General features: G+C 33.9%; 2 protein-coding genes across 2 annotated transcripts; one reads left to right on the top strand and one right to left on the bottom strand.

The window, feature by feature from the left end:
• The first annotated feature begins 426 nt into the window (after positions 1–426).
• LOC107589938 (B-cell receptor CD22-like) lies at positions 427–5,842 on the top strand. The gene is made up of 7 exons (XM_016278516.1): positions 427–476; positions 3,168–3,563; positions 3,746–4,060; positions 4,165–4,401; positions 4,477–4,570; positions 4,704–4,746; positions 5,447–5,842. The coding sequence occupies exons 2-7, from the start codon at positions 3,191–3,193 to the stop codon at positions 5,705–5,707; spliced, it is 1,323 nt and encodes a 440-aa protein (XP_016134002.1). The 5' UTR covers positions 427–476; positions 3,168–3,190; the 3' UTR covers positions 5,708–5,842.
• Positions 5,843–13,545: 7,703 nt separating this feature from the next.
• LOC107589939 (phosphoenolpyruvate carboxykinase [GTP], mitochondrial-like) lies at positions 13,546–14,849 on the bottom strand. The gene is made up of 2 exons (XM_016278517.1): positions 14,728–14,849; positions 13,546–14,594 (listed from the first exon to the last, which is right to left on the bottom strand). Exons 1-2 carry the CDS (start codon positions 14,843–14,845, stop codon positions 14,125–14,127), a joined length of 588 nt encoding a protein of 195 aa, XP_016134003.1. The 5' UTR covers positions 14,846–14,849; the 3' UTR covers positions 13,546–14,124.
• Between the last annotated feature and the right edge of the window lie 632 nt (positions 14,850–15,481).

Here is a 15,481-nt window from a genome sequence, read left to right as displayed (position 1 = left end):
TATATGCATTTATATTCAACACACCTGCACCACATTTAAAAAAGAACCCACATATATTTTTTCCTGCCCAAACAATGGCAACTTTGTAATACTTTTAATGAATGTTTGAAAATATTATTTATAATGCTTCATATATTGTTAGATCAACATTGCTGTTCATACATTTAAACGGCTTGACTGAAAAACTGGGAAACCCTGCTGGCTGTTGTGTGACGGCAATTTAACCTCTTACACAAACTCATATGTTTATCATGAGGTTGAAACCAGCTATTTAATAGTCAGTTACTTATTGATGCTTTTCTTTCCATCTTGAATAACATGACGCTTCCATAACTTGTTTGTATCCAGCATTGTTCCCATAGCCATGATTTAAATAGCACGTTAATTATAATCCTGTGGCTTGGATTGACACACAGTCTAAAACCAGATAACATCCTTTATTTTCATCAGCTCTGTGTTAGTGCATACTCACTCAGGTTGGTCAATCTTTGTCATCATTATAAATAAGGATGAGTATGATTATAATGTGTATTCCCTAGTGAAAAATAAATATACTTAATTGTATTTAAAATATATTTATTTCATGATAAGTATACTAAAATAGATTGACATGTCTATACGAACTGAAAATACACTCTAAATGTAGTTATTTCATGCTTTCATCTAGCACAAACTTAGTGCACTACAAATTAATTAGTAAAATACTATACTTTTTACAAATGCATTTGGGGAAGGATGAAATATATATTCATCCTTAAGAAAGTACACTGGCTGGGTTCTTAATTCCATCTACAACATGTTTGAAAAAAGTGATTTTCATAATGGTGTTCTCTGAGCACACAAAAAAACAAGCTGTGAAATTCACCAACAATCAGTTTTGCTGTACTTTTGCTAAACATCTGAACTCGCTAGACTAGAGTGCACACTATTGGGAATCTGTGTTGCACACTTAGCACATTTTTCTGAAAAAACCTTTAGTTTAGAAACTCATTCCAGCTAAAGACACAAGTCTCACCATGTATTTCAAATCTGAGAATAATGAAATTATTTTAAGATGATGCTGTGTCATTTTTTTTAATGAGACTTTCTTTTTGGGCAAATCAAAGAAAATGAGAGAAACATCTAGTATGTTTCTATAGGTGCTGTAAGGGCAGAATTTCCAAACGCAACTTTTGCCTATAGCGCAAATGAGCAATCTGCAAATAAAACAATTTTATTTGTTAAATATTGAAGTAATACTTCAGCAGTTTATTTTTATTGAATCCTCTGTTGACCTGTTATGATACACTGTATTTGAGCTCTACTTGTTGAGTATAAAAATAGTATGGATAAAAATTAATGTTTTGAGTTGCAAATAATAATAATAATTCATAATCATGCAGTACTTTCTTTTTTTAAAATAATTATGACCGTTACCTTTTTTTAATAATTTAACCCCACTTCACTATTTTCACTATTTTGCATGGTTGCAAAGCAGCTTTACATACAGAAAGTAGTTACAAAAGTAAAGATGTAAACAACATACAGCTAGTTAGTTTGAAATGGTGAAAGACATTCACGAAGCCTACTTGATCAGAGGGTTTATTATAGTATATTCCTCCAATGCACCTGTACCAACACACTTTTTTTCACTTTAATGTCCCGTACAGACAACGGCAACATTGCACTTTGAAATGTGGACTGTATTATGAAATATTATGAATTACTAAACAAATTATTAAAAATTATCCTGACCAGTCCTTAAAATTACACAAACTTCAGAGATGTTAACTGCATGAAAAGTAACAATGTAAAATGGATTTAAATCCGCAGCGTAGGCCTACTTCAAGACCGCCAAATCCTTTCTTTGCGTTTTACATTAGAAACACTTGTGTAGTGCATTGAGAGTTGAAGCGCGCAGAGACAACGGGCAGAGAAATGTTACGGATGGTCTTTAAATCCATATAATTTGTGCTTTCATCGGTGGAAAATGTCTGTTTACTTGTAGTAGTACTTAGTAGTACAGTATAAAATGAACACTTAACCGTGTAACACTTAACACTTAAGTAACTCAAGCTTTGGTAGCGCATCTAATTAAGCAAGTGCGCTTGTGACCAGAATTCGAATCCAGTCTGTAGTGTTTCCTACATTCATTGTTCAAATGTCTGTCCCCAGTGTGTCACTGATGTTCTCCGGGTGAATGAGTTAGCTGGTGTGCTGGGAGTGTTAGTAAAAGACGAATTGTAAAGCTGTGCCATAATTTATAAATATTCATTATTTGCATTAAAAGCACACAATAATAATGTTATTAGCACACTACACGTTTACTTTGAATGCCATTGCAGTGCGTTTTAAAGTTACTAAAAGTAAAGGATATATGACCTCCGTTTGTTATTAGTAGTATAATATTAATGCACGTTTAACACTCTTAAAGTGTAATTGTAATGTCAGCAAAATCCATTTGAAGTTTATGCTGAGTGAATTCTGCATTTCAAAACTTAAATACAAGAAGGGATCTTTAAAGTGTACTTAAGTATACTGAAAATAGTTCCACTTTAGCACAAACAAGTATATTTATAACAACTTTAGTTGTACTTGAGCACAGCTTTGGCACAACTAAAATGCATTTAGTACAACATTAGTTGTTCCAATTTAACAGACTTTAAGTATTTATAGTGCACCACAAATACATTAAGTTATACTAAAAATTGTGCTTAAGTATACAAATTTTTTTTCACTAGGGTTAATAGGAATTAAAAACCAAATGCTAATTTCTTCATGTCTCTAGCATGGCTAATGCGTTTTTATGTTCCAGCTGATGTCAGCAAAATCCATTTGAAGTTTATGCTGAGTGAATTCTGCATTTCAAAACTTAAATACAAGAAGGGATCTTTAAAGTGTACTTAAGTATACTGAAAATAGTTCCACTTTAGCACAAACAAGTATATTTATAACAACTTTAGTTGTACTTGAGCACAGCTTTGGCACAACTAAAATGCATTTAGTACAACATTAGTTGTTCCAATTTAACAGACTTTAAGTATTTATAGTGCACCACAAATACATTAAGTTATACTAAAAATTGTGCTTAAGTATACAATTTTTTTTCACTAGGGTTAATAGGAATTAAAAACCAGATGCTCATTTCTTCATGTCTCTAGCATGGCTAATGCGTTTTTATGTTCCAGCTGATAATATCTACTCTGCTGTGATGCCCCAGACAGTAACAGCTCTAACAGGCTCTTGTGTGCAGATTCCTTGCACATTCAACATCTCCAATTTTGAGGACAAACGTAAGAATGCAACATCGATTAATGGGATCTGGCTAAAAAACAAATCGCAGTTTGCAGACAAAGATAGTTTAATAGCGTTTAACAGCAGTAAAAACATCATTAGAGGATTCAGTGACATACAGATGACTGGAGATCTCACTGAGAGGAACTGCACAACTGTCTTCTATAACATCATGATGAATCATTCAGACAGCTATTACTTCAGACTGGAAATGGAGCCAGATGTGTTCAAAGCAACATTTAACCCCAGTAAAGATGTTTCAAGCAAGACTGTGAGGATCAATGTCAAAGGTAAATGTCATCCCAGACCATCCACACTCCAAAGTACAAAGATGAATGACAATTTGTAATATAAAAGATACAAATCTATAAGTGCAAATGTGCTAAACCTCACCCCAAGTGTGAAACCCTGACCTTCTTACATTTGCATTGCATGTTTTCCGTAATGCTGTCTGCCGCCATTTACCCTGTAGATTCACCACAACCTCCTGAACTTAAACCCAATGATCTCACAGTGAAGGAGGAAACTACAGTCACTCTGAGCTGCTCTGCTGAAGCCCCCTGCCCCAAACAACCTCCTACAATATCCTGGTCTAACATCTCTGAATCTGCTCACATTACAACACAGTTACAGGAGAAACCTGATAAAACCCAGTCAGTGTTTTCATACATGACCTTCAAAGCTTCATACAAAGATCACAGAAAGAGCATCACCTGCACTGCTACGTATCCAAGAAATACATCTGATGCCTCAACTGTGGAGAGCACTGTAATGCTACAAGTCCTGTGTAAGAGATTTAAAGTACTTTTGTGTTTCTCATGATCCTTGATGTGATGAAATGAAAAGGTATCAATTGTTAACCCCGTATATGTGCTTGTGTTTTTCTTAAAGTTCCTCCAAAAGAAACTCGCGTCATCATTACTTCTGTTGGCACTACTGTGACTTTGACCTGCGAGAGCCACGCCAGTCCATCAAATGACTTGAACTACACCTGGTACAAACATGGAGAGGAGACGCCTATAGCTTGGGGAAAGAAGATTAATTTAACCGGAACTCAGATTCAAACAGGATCATACTTTTGCATTGCACAAAATAAACATGGAAAACAGTCATCAGAAGAGGCCGAAGGTAAATGAAGCACTGTTTTGTATGTTCAGATGTATCATGGATTTATGAATTTTAACTTTTGCTTTTGTAATTTAGAACAGAGTGGACTCTCTCATCTGGTGATATATGGCTGTACAGGAGGACTTTTGACTTTTGTTCTGTTGTCTGCAGTATTTTTCTACTGTATGAGGTAAATATATAATAACAGGAATGTAGCTCATGTCTGTAATGTTGTATTTATTAATTACATGTGCATATAATTTATGAATGATTTTTCTTTTTAAATTTACTTTTTTAATTGTTTTCTTTTTTTTTCTCAACAGAACAAAGGCTTCAAGACAGGCCCGTGTCATAGGAAGTGATCAGGTACAAAGTAACATTGAGTAACTTAAATTTTAAGTTAAATATTGCCAGTTGTTTTGTCCACAACATCAAAAATTGTTCCAAATAAAGTCACAGCAGAACTGACTGTTGCACGTCTGTGTCTCAAACCATAGCTGTTTGATTCCAGTGTTTTTGAACCATTCAATTGAGTGAATGATTCAGTGACATAATCATTACAAAAATAAAAATTGTTCCTGAATGGATCTGTGTATATGTCGACTGAGAAAAGACAGCAACACTCTTAAAAATAAAAGTGCTTCACGATGCCATAGAAGAACCTTTTTGTCTAAATGGTTCCATAAAGAACCTTTAACATCTGAAGAACCTTGCTGTTTCACAAAAGGTTCTTTGTGGCGAAAGAAGGTTCTTCAGATTATAAAAAGGTAAGTAAGAGATGGTTCTTTAAAGAACCTTTGACTGAATGGTTCTTCGTGGAACCAAAAATGGTTCTTCTATGGCATCGCTTGAAGAACCTTTTGAAGCACTTTTATTTTTAAGAGTGAACAGTCATACTGAACATTGTTGTAAATTGTAAATTGTTTGTATAAAAGTAAATAGTTTTCCGCTAATCTTCTAAAGACTAATTCATGTCACTCACTGTATGATCTCCTCAAACAACGCTTCTTTTAAAGCAGAAGGAAAGTGATTTGAAAGCAATCATTTTAACATTTCTCCCACTCAGGCTGTGGATAAAAACAGAGACACGATGGATATCTATGCAAACAATGCCACTGTGCTCAGCAAGAATGGAGAGAAGAAAGAAACTGATGATCTCCACTATGGTGAAATTGACTTCTCCAAACTCCAGGAGGGCCACAAGACAAAGGAACACTCAAACAATGGCCCAGAGACAGAGTATGCTGAGCTTCAAGTGATAGAGAGAAAGAGACAAATCAATGCTCAGCAAATCGACAAACTTTATGCTCAAGTTCAGAAAAAGTGATTTTTGCTCATGTTAAATCTTGCTCTTGTGCAGGGGCCATGGACAGTAACCGGTTTTCACAAATACCAATATAACATCTCTTTCGACTGGTGTAACATTGTCTATACTGTAAATAATGAAATAATATTATATACTCCAGCAGCTCCAAGGAATATAACTAGAATAATATTAAATGCTCTTAAATATATTGATCATCTACATGCTGGTTACTTAATATAAGATGTAAATATTTATGTATATAAAATATTAAAGTGGTCTCTTTGTGTGTGTTTTTTTTTTTTTACATTTTCAGCTTCCTTTGGTGTTTAATGTACATGAAAAAGATCTGCAAAGTTAAACAAACGAATGAATAAAATAAGAGGAGACAAGTTCTTGTTGAGTTGCATCAGTAGTGTGTTGTCGCCATGTCCAAGAGACGCTGTTTCACAGATCTAATATACTAATATATGGTCATAGGCATAACTGACTGATTAGTTCACTTCCAGAAAAAAAATTCTGTCATTTACTCACCATCCACTTGTTCCAAATCTGTATGAGACATTTTGAAAAAAAAAACAGTTGATGAGCACCAATGACTTCCATAGTATTTTTTTTCCTACAATGGAAGTCAATGGTGCTCATCAACTGTTCGAATACCAACATTTTTCAAAATGTCTTCTTTTGTTTTCAACAGAAAAAAGAAACTCATACAGATTTGGAGCAAGTGGAAGGTGAGTAAATGATGACAGAATTTTTATTCTGGAAGTGAACTAATCCTTTAAGTGAGCTTTATCACCTCATTTAAATAGCTATTTTTACACACAATAACAGAAAATTATTCTTGACACATAACTTTCAAAAACATTCATTTTTAACTAAATAGAGCTTCAAAACACAAGCAAGTCAGTAATAAAGAAGAACAAATAAACATTACACACAACACATTTTCGGGGATAAAGAGCAGTTTTTTTTTCTTTTAGCATTATTACCCTTGATTTTTTATTAATGTCTTCATAGACAGCAGATCTAATAGGCTGCACTCTTATAATGCACAGATCTATTTTGTGCCAAAAGGCAATTCTGGTGTTTACTGTCAAAGACTGTTTATAGTGGAACGATGGCATGTTTGATTTTTGTTTCAATAAAGTAAACATACTAATACATATTTTTGCCTTTAATATTTGTATTGTGTGGTAACTTTTTTTTATAAATGTATCTGGTATGTAGCCTGTAACTCTCTTCACAGATTCAGACCTTGTCAAATCTGTGCTGCAGCTCTCTTCATCGACATTAACAATCAATGACTGATTATGTGAAATACCACAAAACTCACATTTAAATTCAAATTCACTCTTGTATTATTTGATTGTATTTCAGGACAGGGTGGACCCATGAGTGTTGGCGCTGTGGGAGGATTTGCTAACTGTTCTTTTTTGCGCTTGTTTTAGTATGTGGTAAATATACCCTTACGAAAAAGACGTTTATTCAAGTGTGCTATTAGTATACTTCTTTTAAACTAAAAATAGGAAAGTATACTTTTAGTCTACTTTTTATGTACTTCTCAGAAATGGGCTTTATGTACTTCTCAGAAATATACTTAAAATGACATTTAAGTATACTTGACTTATACTTAAGTCTAAATCTATTTTAGCTATAATTGTGCTAGAATCCGTGTTTTCATTGTTATACTGTAGGGGGTGCTAGTACACATCTTCTGTACAGAATTTCCAAAAAACACAAGTGAAAAAGAAACCGAAACAACAGATGCTTCCACATGTATTCTAACACGATCATCAGACATAAAACAGCATCAAAACTGTGTAACATTATGGACTCAAATGTCGACCAATGAAGAGGTAATAATGACTGTCAAGCTTTGGGGTGTTGATCGACTCTATCTACGTTTTGATTATCGTTCTGAATCCAATTCATAGTCTTTTTTTCAGCTTTTTGTTCAAAATGTTGTTTGTTTCTTTATTTTTTATTTATGAAACGTAGCCACATTCAAGTGCTTAAAAAAAGAATGTATGAAGCTAGAATAAAATGTTTTTGTTTACAAGCAGATACCCTGTTTTTAGTAAAGTGTACTAAAAATGCTACCACGAGTATTTAATTAGTAAACTATCAGTATACCTATAAGTTCACTTTTAGTATAGTTGCAGTACAAACTAAACATTTTGATGTAAACTAGTTGTGTACTCAAAGTTTACTACTGTTATACTTAAAGTATACTTAAAAGTATACTTTTATATACTAGAAAGTGGGCCAATTTAGTCCCAAGGAGTATTGAAATAGTACACTTACAAGTATACTACTAGTACACTGATATTTGTATACTTACTACATAAAGTATACTTAAAAATATACTTGAACTTTACTTAAGTATACTTACTAAAATAAACTTGAATTATACTTCTTTTTGGTAAGGGTAGCTTTTCTTCAATTTCATCATAGCTTACATCTGGGGGTTTTGCAGCACAAAATAAGCACAAGAGTCTCTGTGTGGTGAGCGCTATAGATATTGCCATAGTAGCCTAAAGATGTATAGATGTGGTCAGTGCTATAATGTAGATTTGAATTGCTTCAGTATACACTCAGGAATATCTCAAATTACATTAAATGCCATTATATAAGTTGTTTTGTTTTCCATCATCTTTTCTATGCTCACCGCTCTCATTTTATTGACTGTTATACTTAAAGTATACTTAAAAGTATACTTTTATATACTAGAAAGTGGGCCAATTTAGTCCCAAGGAGTATTGAAATAGTACACTTACAAGTATACTACTAGTACACTGATATTTGTATACTTACTACATAAAGTATACTTAAAAATATACTTGAACTTTACTTAAGTATACTTACTAAAATAAACTTGAAGTATACTACTTTTTGGTAAGGGTAGCCTTTCTTCAATTTCATCATAGCTTACATCTGGGGGTTTTGCAGCACAAAATAAGCACAAGAGTCTCTGTGTGGTGAGCGCTATAGATATTGCCATAGTAGCCAAAGATGTATAGATGTGGTCAGTGCTATAATGTAGATTTGAATTGCTTCAGTATACACTCAGGAATATCTCAAATTACATTAAATGCCATTATATAAGTTGTTATGTTTTCCATCATCTTTTCTATGCTCACCGCTCTCATTTTATTGTATTACTGAGTTTAGATTATTTCTAAAATTCCTAACATTTTTTCATTGGATGGCTCTGAGATCGATTTTGTTAAAAGCTACAAATATCTTGGTATCTGGCTCGATAGCAAATTGTCATTTGAAACTCACATAAATGTACTTAAAACTTGTATTGGTTTTCTTTATCGTAACAAATCTTCTTTTACACATTCTTCAAAACAGCTTTTGGTTGAAACGACAGTGCTTCATATTTTGGATTATGGTGATGTAGTTTACAGGTCTGCTTCAAAAACTCTTCTCCTTCATAAAGTGGTTATTTACCACTCTGCAATCCGCTTTGTGACTGAAGCTTCATTTAACACTCGCCACATTTGTACACAGCAGATGCTTTCCAGATCAAGAGATGTTTAACAGACATCTTGCAGACGTACGTGTTCTTTAATTTGCGGAATTAATGTTTGATTGAATTTACAAGGACGTGTGTACATAAAAAAACATTCCTCAAACCCCCCCCCCCCCTCCCCATTTCTTTCCCTTTAACAGAGAAACACCAAATGTAAATATTTTGCCTAATTTATAATGTGCATTTTGCAACATCATATTGTCAAATCAGACAAATGTAAACTGCCAAAATCTAAAATGGCAATATCAGTCATTGGTTCTTGTGTGTATTGTGACCAAATATCATAATTTCATTAAGAATGAATGGTGAGTTTTGATGATGTTGATATGAGTCGCTCGAATTGGATTTGAGTGCTGGATTCATTTAATTAATTTGAAAAGAACGTTTTTCAATATACTCAAACTCTACTGAGTGAGTTAAATTGTTAATCATCCAAAGTGATTTTGACACACATTTTTTTCTCATCATTTTTTATCTTTTTTTTAAGCATTAAAGTGTGTTTTGTGTTCAGCAAAACTGAGTAGTATGGGTTTGGAATTACATTTTTGATTGAACTATTCCTGTACTATTGTTACAGATGGTTGATGCTGGCTTAAAGCAGCACTATGTAACTTTTGGTGCTCTAGCGGTTAATAAACAGAACTGGTGACGACCCGACCAGGCTACAATAGTCCAAATATAAGTACTTATTATAAGCAGTGTTGGGGAAAGTTACTTTTAAAAGTAATGCATTACAATATTGCGTTACTCCATAAAAAGTAACTTATTATGGTACTTAGTTACTTTTTATGGAAAGTAATGCGTTACGTTACTTTTGCGTTACTTTTTAAATCTGGACAGGGCTTGCTTGTTTGTTTTTAAAATAAAAAAGTTCTATTTTTGGCAAATATAAAAGCCTTTTCACACCAAAAGTGAAATGAATAAGCCTCAGGCTGAAGGGAAAGTACATTTACGTCTGTACAGTAGAATGCAGAAGAAGACATTTCAACACACTTCAGTAATAAAAAAAGACATAAATGTTTGTCTAGAGTAATTTTTGCTTAGTATGGTTGAACTGGATCATCAAAGGTCAGAAGCAAAGACATTGGTTAACAGAATGGGATTAAATACATAAAGGATATTTGTGTTGTTTAACATTTAATTATTGCAGGTTTGCGTCATATTCGGAGTTGCATTATTTTTATTCATTTTGAGGAATACTGAATCTGTGTTTTTGTGAGTGAGATGAATTAATGCATATTCATATTTATTTTGAACTACAGAAAAATCTTCTGACTTCTCTCAACATGGGGACCTGAATCTGTGTTTTTGTTAAATTGGAAAAAAAAAGTAACTTGCGTTACTTATCTGAAAAAGTAACTCAGATATTCTCTTGTAAATTAAAAAGTAATGCGTTACTTTACTAGTTACTTGAAAAAAGTAATCTGATTACGTAACTTGCGGTACTTGTAATATATTACCCTCAACACTGATTATAAGTGTACCGTAGTGATTCGGAATAAGACAAAAACGCATCGTACTTGCTCATTATATACATTTAGCAAATTTTGAACACAGAAAAAGTTACATAGTGCTGCTTTAACAGAAAAATCAAAAGGAGATGATGTGCTTGAAGAGTGTAAAGACACCAATGTCATGTGCGATGAAAAGAGCTCATGTTAACATTGCTATAGGACACATAACAGAGAGACATGGGTAAAGCCACAATTCCATGTTTAAGATTATTGATTGTCATACTTAATGTTCTTTCTAAAAAAATGTGTAATTTGTCAAATGTCGTTTATGTCGTTTATGTGCTGTCCCATACATGCAGAGATCATGCACTTGGAATTATGACCATTTCTGTCATTAAAAGACTATTTTCCAGTAAGATGTTTTTTTTTACAAAATATTTATTTACAGTGAATTAAACGTTTTCCTTAAACAGATTGTTCACCTGAATTGTCATTTACTTATACTCATGTTGTTCCACAGACACCATGTATGAAGGCTCTTCTTCGGATTATTAAAAATATATATTTTTTGTGTTCCTCAGAAGACAGATGGTCATACTGAAACAACATGAGGGTAAATAAATGATGACAGTGTTTTCAGTTTTGGATGAACTATTCTTGTTCGAAACTGATACTTGACAAACATCTGCATATGTGTATATTATACATTATATACATATAATGTATATAAAATATAAGTATATATAACAATATAAGTAAATTCATTTTATACAAAAAGAATTAAAAGAATACACACACACACAAACAAACAAATGTAAAGTGGATTTATATTAAAATCATATAACATTTAAATATAATAAAGAAATATGTAATTAAGTAGTTTTGTTTGTTTGTTTGTTAATACTTGACTCTTAGACATTTCACGTGTTAATAGTTTTGATATAGGGATGTGAAATGGTCCTGTTTTAAAAATTTTACAGGAGCACTTTTGTGATGCTGCAAGTGGGAGTGGAAATCTTGCTTGCCTGAAAACTGAAAAAAGAATGAGACTAACACTCTCCAAGGATGTCCAAACACCATTAGCAAAGGCTTTGTTCAGTGAGCATTAACATGCATTCAGAGTTGAATAAGAGAGTAATGATGCTGTTGTTTAAGCTGATTAATGTAAGCATTATCAACTTATAACATTCAGAGTATATGTAGTTTGTGGTGTTTTGCTTTGACTGTATGATGTTTTAATTGTTGTAAGAACATGTTGTTACATGTATTGAAAGCCTTCAGTGTGAAGTCGTTTTGGTGCAGGGAAAAAGATTTACAATGTTTACAATGTACAAAAATTAAATGTAAAATCAAGACTTATGTTAAGAGTAATGTTTTTAGGAGTTATCAAATGAACATTGTTAGTTATTTAAATTTAAGGTAGTGATATTTTACTCTGAAGAGTTAGATTAACATTCATAAAAGATGTCAGACTAACTCCATGCAGGTTAAATGTTGAACTCTGAGGTTTTTATTAACACTTTCAAAAGTGTTCAATTTTAATAGAGGTTCAAAATATGCAGGCAAATATTTTGTAATAAAGAAGCGAAAAAAAGAAGAAAAAAAACATATTGCAAGCCGTAAACAGAGAGTATTAAATATTGAGAACAATGAGGGATTTTTCTCTTAGCATTATTATTACTCTTCGATTATTTTAATGCCATCATAACCAGCACCTGATTTAAAAGGCTGTGTTCAATCTAACGCACAGCTCTGTTTTGGGCCCCTGGAAATCTATATTGGAAAAGTTATTTTCTGTCACTGTCAAGGACTATTTTTTTCTTTATAGCATTTAAACAAAAAATTGCATTTATAGCATTATTACAAAATTGTAAAATATGATTACATTCTTTTGCTTTTAATATTTGTATTTTGTGTTAATCATTCTATAAATGTATCTTGTGATGGTATCATGCATATATAATATACAGTATACCATATATATATATATATATGGTATCATGCACATAGATAGCAATGTGCTGAAACGTCTGCTTGCGTGGTCGTGTCCATCTGCTTTTAATTCACATGCACTTTGCACTTTTTGCACGATGCAATTCATAAAATAAAAAATATGTTTTTGTAGACTTTTCCAGTCTTGAGTGGATCAGTGTGCGGTTAGCCACCCTCTTGTTCATTTTCAATCATGCATATATAACTCAGGAAGTCTCTTCATTAAATCAGACCTATTAAGTATTTGTGTATGTTGCTAACAACCACTGATCTAATGATGTGAAATACCACAAAACACACATTTAAATTCAAATTCTCTCTTGTATTATTTTGTATTTCAGGACAGGGTGGACCCATGATTGCTGGCTGTGTAGGAGTTTTGCTCTAGGTAAATGTAGATTTTTTTTGCATCATAGTGTACATCTGGGGGTTTTGCAGCACACTAGCTACAGAAAAAGAAGCACAAAGTGTTTCTTTGTGGTGAGTGCTGTAGAATTTGCCATAGGTAGTAAATACCTATAGATGCAGTCACTGTAATAATGCAGATTTGAATAGTTTAAGAATACACCCAGGAATAGTAAAAATTACATTAAATGCCATTGTATGAGATATGTTTTCCATCATCATTTCTATGCTCACAGCTCTGATATTCACTGTATTATTGGTTAATATTCAGATTCAAAACATTTTGTAAAGTTTACATTCACACTTAATCTTATGTGATAATGTCCTGTTCAAAACAGAATGGATGTTGTAATCGTGAGATTTATGGCATATTGTATGAAGTAAAGAGATAACTGCAGTATCAGTATAATCTTTGTTTATGAATGACAGCTGATGTTATGTAAGACATCCGAGTGACGCACATAACAAAGTTTGGTTTAGAGTTGTATTTATTCAGTTAGCTCATGTAAAAACATGCACACATTCAATGACTGAGACTTGTCTGTGTTCTTTGGTCCGGAAAGCTCAACCCAAGCTCAACCTGATTCATGTCAATCAAATTCCACTGATAAAAGGCAAAATCGTTAGAAATAAAACTTCAGCTTTCATTAGGCGAGTAAAAAATGATCGTATTGGTGCTCTCCTTGAAGACATGTCTAATATCTTTGCTCAAAATCAACAGATATTAGGTAGTGTACTCTTAAACTATATATATATTTTGAAGATGCTGTGGTTTAAATTCATAATGTGGTCTTGTTTTAGTAAAATAATCTAAAAGGCATTTTGGGACATAGTTTATAAACATTAAATAGAGTTTTTAGCTTCTACTGTAAGATCAAATAAGGCACCTAAGTATTGATAACACTGATGGCATCTTGTGAACTTTTTGGTTTTGTGTTTCTCAGGTGCAGCATCCACTGCAGTGCAACAGTCACATTAAAACAGTTACCTCCACCTCATCCCATCCTATTCTTCACATCTGCTCAACATCAATGTAATGTAGCGTCTGTTCAATCCCTTACTCTCTCCTCCAGCGCCCTCAGCTCTCCTTCCACTTGTGCGGGCAGATCAGCTCCAACCTGCTGGGTGAGGTAGGTCCGAAGCTCCCGTGTTTCCTTCTGCCAGAAGGGTTTGGGCAGGTCAAAGAGGGCACCCATATCGATATTTCCACCTAGGCCTTCTGTGTTTATGGCACCGTTTTGTGGAATCCATCCCACAATGCTTTTGGTGGCAGCCTCGTCTTCACTGGTACAGCCGCATCGTTTGAAGATCCACTCGAGGACACGGGCGTTCTCTCCAAACCCTGGCCACAAGAAAGAGCCGGTCTTCTGATCTTTCCTGAACCAGTTGACGTGGAAGATCTTGGGGAGTTGGGTCTGGCCCTTGCGTGTCTCCATACTCAACCAGTGGGCCAAGTAGTCACCGAAGTTGTAACCGAAGAAAGGACGCATGGCGAAGGGGTCATGCATGATTACTTTACCTAAAGAAAATGAGCCATATATTATAATGTGTAAATATCAGTATGAGCTTTTTGCTCAGTTTGTCAGTAAGTGCTTAAAAGTAGTGTACACTTTTGTGTACTGTTTACCATATGGAGAAATGAAAATTTGTACCTTTGTGTTCAGCAGCAGCTGTGGATTCAGATCTCATGGCTGCACCCACAAACACACCGTGACGCCAGTTAAATGACTCGTACACCAAAGGCACACCTGGGAAAAAAGACAGGTACATTTTAAGGTATAATGTATAACATATGTCTATGTACAGTGGGTACGGAAAGTATTCAGACCCCCTTAAATTTTTCACTCTTTGTTATATTGCAGCCATTTGCTAAAATCATGTAAGTTCATTTTTTTTCCTCATTAATGTACACACAGCACCCCATATTGACAGAAAAACACAGAATTGTTGACATTTTTGCAGATTTATTAAAAAAGAAAAACTGAAATATCACATGGTCCTAAATATTCAGACCCTTTGCTCAGTATTTAGTAGAAGCACCCTTTTGATCGAATACAGCCATGAGTCTTTTTGGGAAAGACGCAACAAGTTTTTCACACCTGGATTTGGGAATCCTCTGCCATTCCTCCTTGCAGAGCCTCTCCAGTTCTGTCAGGTTGGATGGTAAACATTGGTGGACAGCCATTTTTAGGTCTCTCCAGAGATGCTCAATTGAGTTTAAGTCAGGGCTCTGGCTGGGCCATTCAAGAACAGTCACAGAGTTGTTGTGAAGCCACTCCTTCGTTATTTTAGCTGTGTGCTTAAGGTCATTGTCTTGTTGGAAGGTAAACCTTCAGCCCAGTCTGAGGTCCTGAGCACTCTGGAGAAAGTTTTCGTCCAGGATAACCCTGTACTTGGCCGCATTCA

Source organism: Sinocyclocheilus grahami, unplaced genomic scaffold, assembly GCF_001515645.1.
Source record: "Sinocyclocheilus grahami isolate Dianchi unplaced genomic scaffold, SAMN03320097.WGS_v1.1 scaffold122.1, whole genome shotgun sequence".
Lineage (NCBI taxonomy): Eukaryota > Metazoa > Chordata > Actinopteri > Cypriniformes > Cyprinidae > Sinocyclocheilus > Sinocyclocheilus grahami.
The sequence above is the reverse complement of the archived record's forward strand: the minus strand, read 5'-3'. Positions and strand labels throughout refer to the sequence as shown.

Coding starts and splice junctions, on each gene's coding strand:
- LOC107589938 (XM_016278516.1), top strand. CDS start 3,191: ATGCCCCAGACAGTAACAGCTCTAACAGGCTCTTGTGTGCAGATTCCT. Junction 4,061..4,164: donor TGTAATGCTACAAGTCCTGT/GTAAGAGATTTA, acceptor TTTTTCTTAAAG/TTCCTCCAAAAGAAACTCGC. Junction 4,402..4,476: donor GTCATCAGAAGAGGCCGAAG/GTAAATGAAGCA, acceptor TTTGTAATTTAG/AACAGAGTGGACTCTCTCAT.
- LOC107589939 (XM_016278517.1), bottom strand. CDS start 14,845: ATGTACCTGTCTTTTTTCCCAGGTGTGCCTTTGGTGTACGAGTCATTT. Junction 14,595..14,727: donor AGCTGCTGCTGAACACAAAG/GTACAAATTTTC, acceptor CATTTTCTTTAG/GTAAAGTAATCATGCATGAC.